Source organism: Hemiscyllium ocellatum, chromosome 36, assembly GCF_020745735.1.
Source record: "Hemiscyllium ocellatum isolate sHemOce1 chromosome 36, sHemOce1.pat.X.cur, whole genome shotgun sequence".
Classification (NCBI taxonomy): domain Eukaryota; kingdom Metazoa; phylum Chordata; class Chondrichthyes; order Orectolobiformes; family Hemiscylliidae; genus Hemiscyllium; species Hemiscyllium ocellatum.
Window position 1 is genome coordinate 26990884 of NC_083436.1, and position 19499 is coordinate 27010382.

The window sequence follows — 19499 nt, forward strand, 5'->3', positions numbered from 1 at the left end:
ACGCCTTACTGAAGTCCATATAGATCACATCTACTGCTCTGCCCTCGTCTTTGTTATTCCTTCAAAAAACTCAATCAAATTTGTGAGACATGATTTCCCACGCACAAAGCCATGTTGACTATCCCTAATCAGTCCTTGCCTATCCAAATACATCTACATCCTGTCCCTCAGAAATCCCTCCAACTACTTGCCCACCACTGACGTCAGGCTCACCGGTCTATCGTCCCCTGGCTTGTCCTTACCACCCTTCTTAAACAGTGGCACCATGTTTGCCAACCTCCAGTCTTCCGGCACCTCACCTGTGAGTATCAATGATACAAATATCTCAGCAAGAGGCCCAGAAATCACTTCTCTAGCTTCCCACAGAGTTCCCGGGTACACCTGGTCAGGTCCTGGGGATTTATCTGCCTTTACCCATTTCAAGACATCCTCCTCTGTAATCTGGACATTTTGCAAGATGTCACCATCTATTTCCTTACAGTCTATACCTTCCATATCCTTTTCCACAGTAAATGCTGATGCAAAATACTCATTTAGTATCTCCCCCATTTTCTGCAGCTCCACACAAAGGCCGCCTTGCTGATCTTTGAGGGGTCCTATTCTCTCCCTGGTTACCCTTTTGTCCTAAATGTATTTGAAAAAAACCCTTTGGATTCTCCTTAATTCTCTTTGCCAAAGCTATCTCATGTCCCCTTTTTGCCTTGCAGCTAAAGGGATTCAGGAGTATGGAGAGAAAGTGGGAATGGGATACTGAGTTTGCATTATCAGCTATGATCATATTGAATGATGGTACAAGCTGGAAGGTGGGTCAGTGTGGACTTATTGGGCAGAAGGGCCTGTTTCCACACTGTAGTGTAAAGTAAAGTAAAGGCCTACTCCTGCATCTAGTTTTTATGTTAGTTCAGTTGGTTAGGCAGCTGAGTGACACCAATAATGTGCGTTTATTCCCGCACCGACTGAAGTTACTATGAAGGTCTGTCCTTCTCAAACCTCTCCCCTCATCTGAGGCTTAGTGACTCTCAGGTTAAACTACCACCAGTCATCACTGTTAAATGAGAGAACAGTCCAGGACTGGTAGGACCATGACTTCTTTCCTGCATGGTCAGTTTTATATTTTTTTTGTACATGTTCCATCTTGAAATGAGTCTGATTTCTTAAGTTGTCACACTGACCAAATTTCAGTCTTACATTTAGGACCATAACTGCAGTGATTTGCTTTCTGAGATAGTACTCTTTTTGATAATGTTTGTCTTTATCATCATTATCCACAGTTCCAGCTACAACATGGATTGAAAAGTGGATGTTGCCACAGCAACCCCACTGTCCACTGGCTTTGTAGGATGGATGGGTGTGTGGATCCAGTTACTGACAATAACATGGGGTTCCATGCCCATTCTGACTGCTGTGGGTTTAGTAACTGCGTTCTTACCTTAACTGTGGTGGAGTTTGTTTACATTGTGAGGCAGGCCTGTCTACCAGGTAAAGAACTCAGGAAAAAAAGAAAACCAATTAAACATGTCGGGATTTTGATCAGCATTTCAAGATGGGCCATGAACAGAATTTGGAATACTTCTTTGCTTAATGCTTCACCAGCAAATGTAGTTGACCAACAAGGTGCCTGAAAGACCTCACCTCTGAAACTGCCCATCTTAAGTGCTGAATTTGTTGTAAAGCCCAAAATTTGTCTACCGATCCTAATGGGTATCTCAAGAGATACAACGTGAAAAGGGATTCACAAGCATAGAGGAATGAATTCGCTCTCCGGGCCAGACCTTTGAGTATATTCCGAGAGGCATAAAATCCAGTCCAAGCTTGAAATGGCTCTGAAACAAGACAGTTAAAATATAAGCCAGCAACATCCAATGTCGATAAATAATTTAAATTTCTTTTCTTCTGTGCAATTGTAATGTGAAACATAATAAAAAAAAAGAGTTCAGCAATAAAGGCAACAGTTCATCCATTTAAAATTTGGAAAGCTAGTAATTATAAATGAAGTTGAATGGTATAATGTCTGCACGCCTTGGCGTCATCTATGTGATGTGGTATCAGCAAGTGGAAACCACAAAGTTACTCATAGTAATGGAAAATATCAGATAATAAGAGAAAAATGCCTAAATTCAAGATGAATTTCACGTGCTTTACAAACCGGAACTTTGAGGTCAATTGGATTAAATTCTTTCTATGTCCACTTAGTGATGGTGGTTTTACTTAAGACAAATTTGGCGGTCTTATTAATTCCGTCATCAGATATTATGACAGATCAAGGTGGCAACACCATTCTGGCTGTAGTTTTGCTCAGTTGGCTTTTCTGGTCACAGGATTAAACACATAGCTCTTTTTAACCAGGTCAATGCTGTCCCAAACAACAACAAAAAACCAATGGCCAGCAGAGCAAAGAATCAGTCCACCTGCTATTCTTATCCTTCCCGAGAGCTTGCACATTAGTTGGGTTTAAGTGCATTGAATAGAAAATGCACCATATGTGAATGGCTGTGTTTCTAATGATCCTCATCCCTCCTTCAGAGCCAGCACCTGGCTTCCATTCTGCAGTGCCTGACACACACAGACAACAATGGGAAACTCAAATCAGTGAAGCAAAGAAGAGCAAGGAGGTGATCTGTTTAAAAGGGGGAAATATTACACCCTTAAAGTAATTTGTAGCTGATTAAGTTGGGCAATTTGTCTAGCCATTTGGTGAAATACAAAGGCCTGAAACTGTACTTCTAAAGGAGATCGTCTGGTGTGGTAACTCCTACAACTCTATGCCAGGAGTTCTGAGTTCAAATCTCACCTCTGGATTTGGTGACTGTAAAGGTGTTTCATAACATGACCAAACAGGTTTATTATCTGCCACCACTCCCATACTTCAAACGTGGCTGTGACCATGTCTGGGATTAGAATGCACCACACAGTGATCTTTAAATAGCGTGAAAATCCACCAGCAGCCAAAATATTTTAAACTTGTAAGCAACATCAATCATATCCTTTTAGAAACAGAACATGTTTTGCAATTTGTTATAAAAAAAGCCATTAAATCACAATTTGTTAAAACAACGAGTTCGAACATTGAGTTCGACGGAACTCAGTGAAGACGAGTTAAAGAGTACAATGAATCAGAAGTTAGCAATCAACAGGAGCATAAATGTAGAAATAACGAAGGGTAGCTAAGCCCTGTCAGTTATTTATCCCAACCAATACAGAAAATGACAACATTATCAGTTCCTTGCATAGAATTTAAAAGCACATCTCGTTCCAGCACACTGACTCTACTGAGCAGAGAATTCTCTCTATCACTTCAGAAAAGTGCATCTGCTCTCTTCAAACTCAAAATAAAACAATGATTTTTAAGGTGAGGACTAATAAATGAAAATCATGGTTAGACTTGCAATAAGCCACTGGTTAGACTTGCAATAAGCTTGAAGAACCTATCCATCTCCAAGTACCTATCCCCAGTGTGAGGGAGCAGTAATCAGAAGCAATTGTCAAATTCTGACCTTCATCTTACAAGTAGCTGATGCGTAAATCAGGCAATGGCTCCCCCTGCAGGTACTGGCAGAGCCCAGCAGTGGCATCACATTCAACGGCAGGAGAGATAGAATCATCTTTCTGAGTTCTTTGCAGACATTTATACAAAATGCAGTTGCACTGCAAGAAGTATTGACCTGATTCACAGACACAAATCCCTAAATAACCAATGACCTCCATCACCGTCTTGGATAATCTACCAACATACTGCAATTTAGTGCAATGATAGAGACAAGAAAAGTTTGTAACTTGGAGAAAGTGAGGACTGCAAATGCTAGAGATCAGAGCTTAAAAATGTGTTGCTGGAAAAGCGCAGCAGGTCAGGCAGCATCCAAGGAGAAGGAGAATCGACGTTTCGGGCATGAGCCCTTCTTCAGGAATGAGGAGGGTGTGCCAAGCAGGCTAAGATAAAAGGTAGGGAGGAGAGAGAGGAGGGGAAGGGCCGTTGGGAATATAATAGGTGGAAGGAGGTTAAGGTGAGGGTGATAGGCCGGAGAAGGGGTGGGGGCGGAGAGGTCGGGAAGAAGATTGCAGGTCAAGAAGGCGGTGCTGAGTCTGAGGTTTGGGACTGAGAAAAGGTGGTGGGAGGGGAAATGTGGAAGTTGGAGAAATCTGCATTCATCCCCTGTGGTTGGAGGGTTCCTAGACGGAAGATGAGGCGCTCTTCCTCCAGGCGTCGTGTTGCTAAGGTCTGGTGATGGAGGAGGCCAAGGACCTACATGTCCTTGGCGCAGTGAGAGGGGGAGTTAAAGTGTTCAGCCACGGGGCGATTGGGTTGGTTGGTGCGGATGTCCCAGAGGTGTTCTCTGAAACGTTCCGCAAGTAGGCGGCCTGTCTCCCCAATGTATAGGAGGCCACATCGGGTGCAGCGGATGCAGTAAAATGTGTGTGGAGGTGCAGGTGAATTTCTGACGGATATGGAAGGATCCCTTGGGGCCTTGGAGGGAAGTGAGGGGGGAGGAGTGGGCGCAAGTTTTGCATTTTTTGCGGTTGCAGGGGAAGGTGCCGGGAGTGGAGGTTGGATTGGTGGGGGGTGTGGATCTGACGAGGGAGTCACAGAGGGAGTGGTCTTTTCGGAACACTGATAGGGGAGGGGAGGGAAATATATCTCTGGTGGTGGGGTCCGTTTGGAGGTGGCGGAAATGACGACGGATGATACAATGCATATGGAGGCTAGTGGGGTGGTAGGTGAGGACCAGTGGGGTTCTGTCCTGATGGCGATTAGTGGGTGGGGTTCAAGGGCGGAGGAGCGGGAAGTGGAGGAGATGCGGTGGAGAGCATCGTCAACCACGTCTCAGGGGAAATGGCGGTCTTTGAAGAAGGGGGTCATCTGGGTTGTTCGGTATTGGAATCGGTCCTCCACGGAGCAGATGCGGTGAAGGCGAAGGAATTGGGAATATGGGATGGCATTTTTACAGGGGGCAGGGTGGGAGGAGGTGTAGTCTAGGTAGCTGTGGGAGTCAGTCGGTTTATAGTAAATATCCGTGTTGAGTTGGTAGCCCGAGATAGAAATGGAGAGGTCTAGGAAGGGGAGGAAGGAGTCTGAGACGGTCCAGGTAAATTTGAGGTCGGGGTGGAAGGTGTTAGTAAAGTGGATGAACTGTTCAACCTCCTTGTGGGACTCAGCCTGCTCCTGCCCCACCGAACTCATTTTTGCATACCCTGTCACGGTCCTGTGCCCCTTAGTCCAAGAACTCCCTACCTACGCTCAGGATACCACCCACGCCCTCTCCTCCATGATTTTCGCTTCCCTGGCTCCCAACGCCTTATCTTCACCATGGACATTCAGTCCCTATACACCTCCATCCCCCATCACGAAGGCCTCAAAGGCCTCTGCTTCTTCCTTTCCCGCCGAACCAACCAGTAACCTTCCACTGACACCCTCCTTCGACTGACTGAACTGGTCCTCACTCTGAACAACTTCTCTTTCCAATCCTCCCACTTCCTCCAAACCAAAGGAGTAGCCATGGTCACCCGCATGGGCCCCAGCTATGCCTACCTCTTCGTCGGATATGTGGAACAGTCCATCTTCCACAATTACACTGGCACCACCCTCCACCTTTTCCTCCGCTACATCGATGACTGTATCGGCGCTACCTCGTGCTCCCACGAGGAGGTTGAACAGTTCATCCACTTTACCAACACCTTCCACACCGACCTCAAATTTACCTAGACTGTCACAGACTCTTCCCTCCCCTTCTTAGACCTCTCCATTTCTATCTCGGACGACCGACTCAACATGGACGTTTACTATAAACTGACTGACTCCCATAGCTACCTAGATTACACCTCCTCCCACCCTGCACCCTGTAAAAACGCCATTCCATATTCCCAATTCCTTCGCCTTATCTGCTCCCAGGGGTTCCAATTCCAATACCGAACAACCCAGATGATCTCCTTCTTCAAAGACCACAATTTCCCCTCAGACGTGGTTGACGATGCTCTCCACCACATCTTCTCCACTTCTCACTTCTCTGCCCATGAACCACGCCCCTCCAATCGCCACCAGGACAGAACCCCACTGGTCCTCACCTACCACCCCACCAACCTCCAGATACATCATATCATCCTTCGTCATTTCTGCCAGCTCCAAACAGATCCCACCACCAAGGATATATTTCCCTCCCCTCCCCTATCAGCGTTCCGGAAAGACCACTCCCTCCACGACTCCCTCGTCAGATCCACACGCCCCACCAACCTCCATTCCCGGCACCTTCCCCTGCAACCGCAAAAAATGCAAAACTTAAGCGCACACTTCCCCCCTCACTTCCCTCCAAGGCCCCAAGGGATCCTTCCATATCTGTTAGAAATTCACCTGCACCTCCACACACATCATTTACTGCATCCGCTGCACCCGATGTAGGCTCCTATACATTGGGGAGACAGGCCGCCTACTTGCAAAACGTTTCAGAGAACACCTCTGGGACACCTGCACCAACCAATCCAACTGCCCCGTGGCTGAACACTTTAACTCCCCCTCCCACTCCGCCAAGGATATGTAGGTCCTTGGCCTCCTCCATCGGCAGACCATAGCAACACGATGCCTGGAGGAAGAGTGCCTCATCTTCCGTCTAGGAACCCTCCAACCACAAGGGATGAACTCAGATTTCTCCAGCTTCCTCATTTTCCCTCCTTTTTTCAGTCCCAACCCCTCAGACTCAGCACCGCCTTCTTGACTGCAATCTTCTTCCTGACCTTTCCGCCCCCACCCCTCTCCGGCCTATCACCCTCACCTTAACCTCCTTCCACCCATCGTATTCCCAACGCCCCTCCCCCAAGTCCCTCCTCCCTACCTTTTATCTTAGCCTGCTTGGCACCCCCTCCTCATTCCTGAAGAAGGGCTTATGCCCGAAACGTCGATTCTCCTGCTTCTTTGATGCTGCCTGACCTGCTGCGCTTTTCCAGCAACACATTTTAAAGTTTGTAACTTGTCACGGAGAAAGAATAAAGGATGGACGTTTACTTTAAACAGTATTTTTCTTCACCTTAGAATGGATTTAAAGCAACTAATATAATTTTACTTTAGTTAAAAGAGACGTACTATAAATCAGATTCCTGGGTTTAACAGTTGAAATGTGTGGTTGCACAAAATTGCAATTGTAGCATCGGATCATTGCAAAATCATCTTGCTGCAAACACTGCTGCCAGCAGTACAAGGACAGTAGGCCCTTGTTCTCATATCTTGCTCTTAAATGATCATCATTGTGGGTTTGAAAATTCAAAGCCCAAAATTCAATGATATTGGGGAACATCATAACTTAGGGCAACTTGCATTCTCCCATTGTGTGAGGAACTGCAACATCCAACCAGCAAAGAATCACCGTCCATGATAATGTTTGGTATCCTCAGCAACAGAAAAAAGTGCTTTACAAATGGATACAGAAGAAGCCTGTTGCTTCTAAAATTAAAACCATACATATCCCTGTAGAGATGATGTCTTTTGCATGCCTATCCTTACCAGAGGAGTATGGGAGAAAGTCCTGGTTCTTTTGGATGTCCCAAGTGAGGTTGGCATTGTGAACAGCACGAATATATTCACTTAATGTGGCATATTGCACTGTAACTCCAAATTCATCTGTATGTTGATTGATATAATCCATCAATGGATCCATGTTCTTAAACTGTACGGAGGCATTGAAGAATTGCTTATCACAGCCCTGTCATCAAAAGAAGGGAGAAAGTATGAAAAGGAGATTGCATACAAACTGACAACACAATTTCATGAAGCAATCTCAATGTTCTTCAAACATACAAAGACACATAAGATTGTTTTACAGGCAAAATGAACAAAATAGAGCAATGTTTACAAGGAAGAAAAGGAAGAGGGGTTAGGTAAAACACAGCTGAAGAGAAAGGTCCATCCAAAGCTTCTGAAAGTTGGAAAGGGAGGGATATAGCAAAGATAGAAACAGGAGATGGGCAGGTTCAAAGGTGAGGCCAGAACAGTTGATGAACCTACTGTTGCTGGCGGTGAAACAGAAAATAAGTAAGCCAGTCCATCTTGTTTATGAGATAAACTGCTGCCTCTGTGTAGTAGCACTGAATATTGAAAGTGGTCAAAGAGGTACCAGTCAAGTTGGTGCTTTGTCCTAGATGATGCTGAGTTCCTTGAGTGTTGTTGGAACAGCACTAGGGGAAGGTGATGGCGTAGTTATATTATCACTTGACTATTAATCCAGAGACCTAAGTAATATCCTGGGGCCATGGCAGATGGTAATTTGAATTAAATAAAAATCCAGAATTAAGAGTCAAATCACAACCATCAATCCACTGTCGATTGTCAGAGCGACCCATCTACTTCACGAATGTCCTTTAAGGAAGGGAACTACCATCCGTAACTAGTCTGGCCTACATGTGACTCCAGGCCCATAGCAATGTGGTTGACTCTTAACTGCCCTCTCGGGAATTTAGGAATGAGCAAAGAATGCTGGCCTAGCCAGCAATGCCCTCGCCCTGTGAGTGTATAAGGAACTCATCCAGACAAGTGAAAAGTATTCCATTACACTTCCCATTTATACTTTGCGGATCATGGATAGGCTTTGGGGAGTCAGGATTAAGGTCAGTGACTAGCAATAAATATTCTGCTAATGATGAAAACAAGGTAAAGGCAGAGATGGAAGATGTTTTGGTTCGAGAAATGGCCTTAATAAGACACGTAACATGGAGAGGAAACTGGGCAGTGTTAATGTATCAAGGTGCCACATGTCAGCCAAGCTGATCAGGAAATCAATGCCCGAGGTACAAAAAAAGTTACAGGAATCATACAGGATTACTTCAGTTGTTCTGACATTTAGCTCGAGAAAGTTGAGACTCATCAGGCCCTAATGTCATACAGTGATTTGACAACTCAGTCATGATTCAATGTTGGTATAGTCCAAAGATGTGCGGGTCAGGTGAATTGGCCATGCTAAATTGTCCGTAGTGTTAGGTAAGGGGTAAATGTAGGGGTATGGGTGGGTTGCGCTTCGGCGGGTCGGTGTGGACTTGTTGGGCCGAAGGGCCTGTTTCCACACTGTAAGTAATCTAAGTAGTCAACATAACCTTTACATAAGAATGACTATCAGATGCTGAAAACAAGAAACATGTACAAAGGAAATAAAGGAAAAGTAACTTGTGTGGAAAGGAACCTGCCCAAACTATACAGTATCATGGAATCCCTACAGTGTGGAAACAGGCCCTTCAGCCCAACAAGTCCACACTAACTCTCCAAACAGTTACCCAACCAGGCCCATTCCCCTAACCCGTTACTCTAAATTTACCCTAACTAATGCATCTAACCTACACATCCCTGAACATTATGGGCAATTAAGCATAGCCATTTCACCTAAGCTGCAAATCTTTGGACTGTGGGAGGAAACTGAAGCACCCGGAGGAAACCCACACAGGCACGGAGAGAGTGCGCAAACTCAACAGACAGTCGCCAGAGGCTGGAATCGAACTCGGGTCCCTGGCATTGTGAGGCAGCAGTGCTAACCACGGAGCCACTACACTGTCCCTATGTGGAACAAAGGACTAGTATGTTCGAACACCAATAAAATTTACACAGTTTCTATTGATTATAACATGTTTAGTTATATTTTAAATATTCCAATCCAATTCAGATTGAGGGGTAAAGTGGTATCGAGGTCACACTACTGGACTAGAAATTCTGAGGTCTGGACATGGTCTGAAGACATGCAGCTGTGGAACTTCAATTCTGGAATATAAAGTTAGCAATGACAATCAAATCCAGTTCACTATGGAACTCCATCTGGTTCACTCTTTAGGGAAAGAAATTTGTTGTCCTAAACTGGTCAGAACAGAGCCTCAGGAATACAACTGACTCTCAACTGCCTTTAATGTGCCCTTGCAAGCCAATCAGGCATATTCGAGAAAGTGGTGCATCACCACTTTGTATCATTACGCAGGGACTGGCAACAATGCTAGTTTTGAAAGAATAAAAAAAAGTTTTGATGAATGAGTCACAAAGCACATTACCATAAAACAAATACCATTCAGCATTTTAAAGCAAGAATCGATTTTAAATTTTGCATTGCTTACCCACGGCCACAGAACATGACTAGATCGGAACCAGCCTGCTCTCTCTTTTATGTTGGATACCATTGTCTTTGCATAAGCACGAATTGTTTCATTGGTCACTGGGAGGCTCATATTAGGATAAATTCCATCTTTTGGTGGGTCAGGAAAAACAGCAATGCCATTCCAATAAAAGCCAGACCTAAATAGTATTTAAAGAGAGCCTTGGGTCAGATTTAATCAATCGTAAGCATTTTTTCTTCTCCTTCACAAATAAGTGTTCACTGTTCCTGAACCATTTCTTTTCAAGACATGAAAATGGCCACTGAATACTTCACCTTGTTCATAGCAAAACCAATTAATATCGCACCTCAGTAGGACTGCGTTTACAATGCTGTTTTTTTTTGTGCATTGCATGAAAGATTATTACCTCCTAACTTTGCACAAACTAATTACATTATATCAGTTGAAAATGTGTTGCTGGTTAAAGCACAGCAGGTTAGGCAGCATCCAAGGAATAGTACTTTAACCAGCAACACATTTTCAACTGTGATCTCCAGCATCTGCAGACCTCACTTTTACCCTACATTATATCAGTACCAAGTTCAGCTGAGGATGACTGATCTCGGTGGTGCAAATAATGCGCACCAGCAGTAGGTTGAAAATCTTCGCAAAATGCACCTGCATTATTTACGACCTGCCCTGATTCCCCACGCACCACATCTCCAAGAAAACTGTGGGTGCTGTATTTGTAGCAGGATCTCTGATTTTTAACCCCCGCCTCCATTTTCACAACAACAGAGAGGCTCTGTATCGTGAAAAACCAGATCTCAATCTGGTACTCCTCTACTGTGGATAGGTGGCATCTGCTCACTGCCTCCACAGAAGCATGCTGTGAAGAAAAACAAAAACAAAACTCAAACCTATGTCACATCGCTCTGACGTGCACATGGGTACTCCAACTCCACCACACTCGTAAGCTCACCATGTACCTGCATCTAATTAAATGGTGCAATCTCAGGGTTGAGGAACCAGCCCACTCTGCCTCAAGTTATTAAAGTAAACCTACTCTATTACCTGTTGGAGAATGGCAGAAAGGAAGGGACGCAGTAACTGTATTGGTCCATAATGTGAGTGAAGATTTCTTGCTGTTGGGCCAAAGAGGGCGATGCCTGCCACACAAACTGGAGCTTCTGTATGGGACAGGAAGAGCAGGAGCAGAGAGAAAAAGAAGTCAGTGATAAACCTCACATGAGCATCCACAGAAAACAGAGTGTCACATTGTTATTTTAAATGGTACATATTCTATGGAAATGCCTCATAACTCAAACACCACAGAGAAAGAGAGAGGTGCAAATTGTCGAATCTCTCACTATTATATGTCTTGTGGCTCTGCTTCAGAACAGGTCAGACTCAACCTGCGAGTAGGTATTGTGTCTACAGTGCCCCCAGATCTACCACACTCAAGAAGCTTCCAGCCCAATAGCAGACTTAGCAAGGACAATGAATTGCAGGCTCCAATCCACAAAGGACAGAGCTATTGTCAGTTAATATCCCAGGATGGCCTGTTCCCATTACAATCTTTAAGCACTGGTTCACAGACACCCAACATCAACCCAAGGCAGTTGTTGCGTTGACAGCTCTTCCTCCTTTCAAAGTGCCACTCACCTCCACCATCCACATGATATCGCCCCTCAGCACAATTTAGATCAGCAGCTTAACAGGGGGGAGTAACAGGGAAAGGTTAAGTAAATTTTCTTTCTCCTGGCAACACATCAGGATGGATGGAATCACCAAGACAAGAAGCTACTGATGTTTCCCCCATTTTCACACACAAAAAAAGGAACTTTGGAATGTTATCCCAAACAGCTGGTTTAAAAAAGTTATGAACCACAGTAGACAAATAACTAAAGCCTCGCATCTACATTGCAATTTTCAATCTCTTAGAACATTTTACGGCCAATGAGGCATTTTTGATGTGTTGCCCCTGTAGCAAGAAACCCATCAATCAACTTGCACACAGGAACTTCCCGCAGACAATGTGATGATGATAAGCAAATCGAGTGGCACTATTTGAGGAGGAAATATTGCCCAAGACACCCGAGAGAATTTCCTGCTCATCTTTGAAATAACTCGTGGGACCTTTTACACTCACTTGAGAGGGCAGGAGGGGCCTCAGTTAGATTCCTTAGCTAAAGGATGGCCAATTCTGTCTCAACATTACAGTGAAGGAGTATTAATGGTAAAAGGTATTGTTTATAAATGTACTGTCTTGTTTCTTAAGGGTCTTCCTGTTGGATGTGAGCAGACCTCCCACTACCTGAAAGGCAGAGGTTTGCAGCTTTTTTGACTTTATAACCCAAGACATCCAAATCTTGCGGTCTATGGATTATCAAGCCTAGATATTTGACTGGAATGCATGATGGGACACTGTGGAAGGCCTAATCCACAGATCCATGTTTGAATTGCTCTGCATGTTTTGACTTGTAATGGGAAATTCCCCAGCTCACTGTGTCTCTCTTGAGTTAAAGTCGGAGACTTTAATTGATTACCTGAATTGTTACCCAGTTAATGTTAAGCAGGTTACGACCTACCAATCCCCTCACACTGAACCACTTTCCCCATCCCCATCACATGACTAACCGGTCAACCTGACAACAACTCCCCATACTCAGTGCCACCTCGCACACTGTCCCCACATACTTATCCTGCTGTAGCCATCTACTCACTCATCCACTCACTAGCATGCAGAGACTGGACCTGCAATCTCCATCCATTGCAGATTTTGACTTTATAACCCAAGACTTTGCCCTCAAGTTCCTAAGGTGAGGAACTTACAACCTCACAACCCAGCGGCAAGACTGGTACCAACATTGCCAAATTCTTTTTGTGAATTATGAAGAAACTCACAATGATATGCCCCTGCTGGGGTCCCATGTAATAGGGGCAGCACAGTGGCTCAGTGGTTAGCACTGCTGCCTCACAGCACCAGGGTCCCAGGTTCAATTCCAGCCTCGGGCGACTGTCTGTGTGGAGCTTGCACATTCTCCCAACATCTGCGTGGGTTTCTTCCTCCCACAGTCCAAAGATGTGCAAGTCAGGTGAATTGGCCACGTTAAATTGCCCAAAGTGATAGGTGCATTAGTCAGAGGGGAAATGGTCCTGGGTGGGTTACTCTTTGGAGGGTCAGGTGTGGACTGGTTGGGCCAAAGGGACTGTTTCCACACTGTAGGGAATCTATCTAAAAAATAGTTGTTGAATTGTTGAACACTTTAGCCTGTGGCATCAACCTTTTCCATGGAGATTTTCTGCAATCTCCATAAAGACTGAACAGAAACAAAAGCAGGTGTGCCGTCCACGGGCAGGTGAACCTCAATTCAGGAATTCAGAAACCAAACAGGCTCCTGAACTGAAATTGAAACTCCTGGAAAAGCTCTGCACTATCTATGTAGAAAGGAAGAGTTCGCATCACACTTGGCACAGATATTGCCTGATCTGCTGATTATTTCCAGCATTTTCTTGTTTTTAAATTTCAGATCTTTGCTTTTGTATTAATAGCCTGTGCTGCAGATATTTAAACAGGAGCAGCAGAAAGGGTTCTCTATATTACTTGGGCTCGGTGTAGCTTTACAATTTATTGATGTCATTAAACAACTCGTTCTGCATGTGCTCCCCTTGATTTATTCAAGCAAATAAATGCAGTGAGTCAATTCAGAACCTGGGTGCAGTTTCAGGGTGATGCATCGATTTTTCTGTTTTAATGAGGGAGATGAAAGAGGAAGAAGGTGCAGAGACCTCCAGCAAGCTCTGATGACTTGTAGAGAATTCCAAGGCCCAGGTTTTCTGTGCAGTGGCTGCGCTTTTAAATACTCCTGATTAGACCCCTCAGTGCCTTTGTGAACCTGACTGTGACAGATACATGCAGCTAGACTTCCCGGCAGATTGTAGTGGAGCCAGGGGGACTGGGAACACCACCATTGTTAAAGCACTATCTGCAATGGATGGTGATTACAGGTCCAGTCTCTGCATGCTAGTGAGTGGATGAGTGAGTAGATGGCTACGGCAGGATAAGTATGTGGGGACAGTGTGCGAGGTGGCACTGGGTATGGGGAGTTGTGGTCAGGTTGAGTGGTTAGTCGTGTGATGGGGATGGGGAAAGTGGTTCAGTGTGAGGGGATTGGTAGGTCGTAACCTGCTTAACATTAACTGGGTAACAATTCAGGTAATCGCATTAAAGTCTCCGACTTTAACTCAAGAGAGACACAGTGAGCTGGGGAATTTCCCATCAGAAGTCAAAACATGCAGAGCAATTCAAACATGGATCTGTGGATTAGGCCTTCCACAGTGTCCCATCATGCATTCCAGTCAAATATCTAGGCTTGATAATCCATAGACCGCAAGATTTGGAATTCTTGAGTTATAAAGTCAAAAAAGCTGCAAACCTCTGCCTTTCAGGTAGTGGGAGGTCTGCTCACATCCAACAGGAAGACCCTTAAGAAACAAGACAGTACATTTATAAACAGGACCCTTAACCATTAATACTCAGGAAACAACTTATGTAGTTAGGTATAAGGGAGGCAATGGTCTAGTATTTTATTGCTGGACTGTTAATCCAAAGACCCAGGAAACGTTCTTGGGAGCTGGGTTCGAATCCTGCCACAGCAGATGGTGGAGCCTAAATTGAATAAATATCTGGAATTAGGACCATGAAACCATTATTGATTGTTGGAAAATCCCATCTGGTTCACTAATGTCCTTAAGGGAAGGAAACTGCCATCCTCACTGGGTCTGGCCTACAGGTGACTCCAGACCCAGTGGTTGACTGTTATATGTCCTCTGAGCATCTAGGAATGGGCAATAAATACTGGTCTCGTCAGCAATGCCATCATCCCATGAATTATTTTTTTAAAAAGTCTGTTGCAGGACACGCTGAGTGGGTTACAGAGTCATAGAAATGTACAGCGCTGAAACAGACCCTTCAGTTCAACTCGTCCATGCCGACCAGATATCCTAAATTAATCTAGTCCCATTTGCCAGTACTTGGCCCATATCCCTCTAAACCCTTCCTAATCACGTACCCATCCAAAAGTCTTTTAAATGTTGTAATTGTACCAGCCTCCACCACTTCTTCTGGCGGCTCGTTCCATACACGTACCACCCTTTGCATGAAAATATCGTCCCTCGGGTACCTTTTAAATCTTTTTCCTCTCATCCCAAACCTATGCCTCTAATTCTGGACTGCCTCACCCCAGGGAAAAGATTTTGTCTATTTATCCTATCCATGCCCCTCATGATTTTATAAACCTCCATAAGGTCGTCCCTCAGCCTCCGACGCTCCAGGGAAAACAGCCCCAGCCTATTCAGCCTCTCCCTATAGCTCAAATTCTCCAACCCTGGCAACATCCTTGCAAATCTTTCCTGAACCCTTCCAAGTTTCACAACATCTTTCCGATAGGAAGGAGACCAGAATTGCACGCAATATTCTAAAAGTGGCCGAACCCATGTCCTGTATAGCCGCAACATGACCTCCTCCCAACTCCTGTACTGAATACTCTGACCAATAAGGGAAACCATACTATCCTATCCACCTGAGACTCCATTTTCAAGGAACTATGAACCTGCGCTCCAAGGTTGCTTTGTTCAGCAACACTCCCCAGGACCTTACCATTAAATGTATAAGTCCTGCTAAGATTTAGTTTTCCAAAATGCAGCATTTATCTAAATTATCACCATCTGCCACACCTTGGTCCATTGGCCCATCTGTTCAAGATCCCGTTGTGCTCTGAGGTAACCTTCTTCACTGTCCACTACACCTCCATTTTGGTGTCACCTACAAACTTACTAACTATACCTCCTATATTCACATTCAAATCATTTACATAAATGATGAAAAGCAGTGGACCCAGCACTGATCCTTGTGGCACTCCACTGGTCACAGGCCTCCAGTCTGAAAAGCAATCCTTCACCACCACCCGCTGTCTTCTACGTTCGAGCCAGTTGTGTATCCAAATGGTTAGTTCTCCCTGTATTCCACATGATCTCCATGAGGAATCATGTTGAATGACTTACTGAAGTCCATGTAGATCACACCCACCACTCTGACCTCATCAATCCTCTTGGTTACTTCTTCAAAAAACTCAAACAAATTTGTGAGAGATGATTTTCCATGCACAAAGCCATGCTGACTATCCCTAATCAGTCCTTGCCTTTCCCAATACATGTAAATCCTGTCCCCCAGGATTCCCTCCAATGACATGCTCACCACCGATGAAAGGCTCACTGGTCTCTAGTGACCTGGTTTTTCTTTACCACCTTTTTTTAAATAATGGCACCATGTTAGCCAACCTCCACTCCTCCAATCCCCACCTCACCTGTGACTATCAATGATCTAAATACCTCAACGAAAAATCTCAGGGAATGCCATTTAACTCATCCTGTGTCTCTCTCTGTGTCACAAGTCTGCAAGATTATTCAGCAAAACACTTCAGATCCCAACTGAGTTGTGATACAGGGATAAAAGTGAGCGGGAACTACCAACATTTCTGATTGCATTTCATTTTGAGGATAAAGTTTCCCACTCACTCTAACATTGTGTCATTAAAAAAATATGGTAGTTCAAATAACCTTACAATACCAGAAAGCCTAAATTGGACACAGTCATAAAACGTGTGGCAATGATTCATCAGCAGTTTGACATTTCAACAACAGGACGTGTGATTCACGAGCAATCATTTTGCCTCACCACTCAAATTAAGCTTCATCCTGTGTAACTGCGATCAGTGACTGATTAAAACACAGATAGTCCTTCCAACCATCTCTGTGACAGGATTTATAATTTTGAAACTCTATTATTACATTTGATAGAGCCTTGTACCTCACTGGAAGACTGAACCTATTACACTAGACCATACATGCACAAAAATACAGACAGGTCTGGATTTGAATGACTTTAATAGTGAGATCATCCCAAAGCTTCCCCCACTTTTCTGTTCACCTTGTTTTTCTGCATCATGTCCTTTTCATCATAGTCAATCCGAGAGATGAGATGAGCATTAAATCCGGCCAAAGCAAACACTGTTGGGGTGGTGGCTGAGGCACCAAAGGGATCCACATGCCATGAAAACTGAGGTCTTGTTCCAAATGTTTCATACAGGAAACCATGTCCTTCTGCAAAGACAGAGCGACCTTCATAAATGCCTCAATGTCATGGGAATGAAAACAACTTAAGAGCATTACATATAAAGATCTGTACATATTAATGGGAGACGAATGCCATTGGAAATATCATTAATGCAACTGAATATGTGAGTAACACCATCGTACTTTAAAGATTAAATGTAAAACACTTAATATCTCTGATAAATAAGACTCGAAAAGATAATGATGCCGTGCAGTAACAGCAATTTCTGTAAAGAATGCAGCAGGCCTGTCAGTCAGCAAGTTCAAAAGAAGACGCCATTCTTGTGACACTTTGGGTGCACACACTTCACCAGAGCTAAAAGGACGTGCTGAGAGACACCTTCAACTAATGTTCTGGAATGACTGACATGCAGGAACTGTGCTTATCGAAATAAAGTTGCAACTTTTAATGTGTTGCGTATTTCTTCAATCGCAGTTGAAGAAGTTATCTACTGCCCTTTAGGAAAGAATGCAAACCTACGCTGTGAAGGCGAGAAATGACATTCAGCACTGAAGGTGTTAAAAAGTAAAGTTGGTTTTACACACAACTGGGAACATAAAGCGACATGTTGTCAAACAGCTCAACGTTGTTGTTTGAATTAACGTGGGGGGGGGGTGCGCAACTAACCTGTGAGCTGTAAGATCTGTGAGCTGAGTTCTGTTACTGCTTCGTCATGCATCACCTGACCTCCAATGACAAACTCCAAACGTCCTTCATCCAGCAACTTATGGACCTGAAATTAACACTCATTGTAAATGTGGTTTGTTCCTGCTGGAAGGGCACAGTTTTTATAATCGACATGCTTTAAATGGAATTGTTCAAGCCTTTGCTGATTTTTCATTATTTATTTTATTCTTTTATTAATTCTGGTTTGGAGCTGTGGAATGGGAACTAAGAGCTAAAGATGACTTTTGGACTGTGAGTAACAGCTTGTGTTAAAAAGAAAAAAAGTAAAGAATCTCATGTTTATTCATGAGGCCAAGCCTGGAAGTTAATTGCAGATTGGCTTCTGATCAAAAGGTTCTGCAGATGGCTCATCATTGGGAAAGAACACAACGCATTAACAGATAGCAGAAGTTAGCTATGACCGAGGTCAGTACCTAGGAATTGGTTCCATTAGTCTGGAAAAGACCTTATGCTCAAGCAGATGGTAAATGTTGAACGGCAACTGGAGGAGACAGTTAGTCTGTCAGGGATGGACTAGATTTGGAAATGGATTTTGAACTATATTTTCTGTGAGAAACAGTCTGGCTGTTGGTGCTGATGAAGATTTGAAAGCTTCCTGCCTCCCCTCCCATGAGCAGCTCTTGGATGCTCAGAGAGTAGAAAATAGAATATAAACAAAGTTATATTTATTACTGCTTTTATTTGAGTGAACTGCAAAGGTGATCTGACTATCATCTTCAGAAAATCAACCAAGAAACCATAATGTATGCCAGTGGACCAATAGAAGGCACCTTTTTAACAACAACTTAAGGGCCAGCCAGCAACATCCATGCCCCATAACCGATTAAAACAAAAATTGGACTCAGAATTTTAACTGAGGTCTCTCTTCTCAGATGCTGAGTTTCTCTAACATTTTCTGTTCTTATTTCAGATCTTCAGCATCAGCTGTATTCTGCTACCCTTTTAGTCTCACTTCCCTTTGTTTGCAACATTGAGCTGTAACTTCCTCCTCTTCAGATACTTACACAGTTCCCCTTCAAAAATTACTGCATCCAATGCCTAAGCCTACAAAAGCCTGTTTAGTGGTTATAAGGTTCAACAATCAGTCTAACAGAATATAAAAATACCACTGTACATTGTTTTTCTTATTACCTGCTCTTTCTGTGCATCAGTGGCCACCTTGTCCCACCAGAGCCGGAAGAATTCCTGTTCCACCACAATAAACTTGTGCTGTGTCCCTTTTACCAATTCTTCTACCACGGTCGTATAAACATTGGCCGCATATGCATGCATGCTCTCCTTTATCATTAGATAACAAAATTAGTTAAAGGTTTAGGTTATAACTTTCTCAGATTTATACACAGCTCCCTCTACCAGCAATAACAATCACCATTTGTAAGGTCTTGACAATAGTCCCAGCAATAATAAGTAATTCAGCACAAACCTGAGACACTGGCTGTTGAATAGATCTATCTTCTGCAAGGCAAAATAGGTTCACTGCAAATTAGCAGCAGATTTTTTACTGCAGCAACTTCTGTATTCCAAGGGCTCAGAAAATATTGTCTTGATTTTTATATTCAAACGAAGTAAATGTGATAGTAAGATCAAGAAA

At 43.9% G+C, this 19499-nt stretch overlaps 1 protein-coding gene across 2 annotated transcripts in view; it reads right to left on the reverse strand.

Annotated features, from left to right (window-relative positions):
* Positions 1 to 19499, reverse strand: part of man2b2 (mannosidase, alpha, class 2B, member 2) — a 67365-nt gene that overhangs the window by 39252 nt on the left and 8614 nt on the right. Inside the window, exons 2-8 of one of the 2 annotated variants that reach the window (XM_060851586.1) lie at positions 19040 to 19186; positions 17849 to 17954; positions 17036 to 17208; positions 11119 to 11234; positions 10066 to 10243; positions 7484 to 7682; positions 1633 to 1823 (exon numbers count right to left, since the gene is read on the reverse strand). In XM_060851586.1, coding sequence (XP_060707569.1) covers positions 1633 to 1823; positions 7484 to 7682; positions 10066 to 10243; positions 11119 to 11234; positions 17036 to 17208; positions 17849 to 17954; positions 19040 to 19186 — 1110 coding nt within the window. The remainder of the gene's footprint in view (positions 1 to 1632; positions 1824 to 7483; positions 7683 to 10065; positions 10244 to 11118; positions 11235 to 17035; positions 17209 to 17848; positions 17955 to 19039; positions 19187 to 19499) is intronic. The other variant, XM_060851587.1, reaches the window with a different exon arrangement.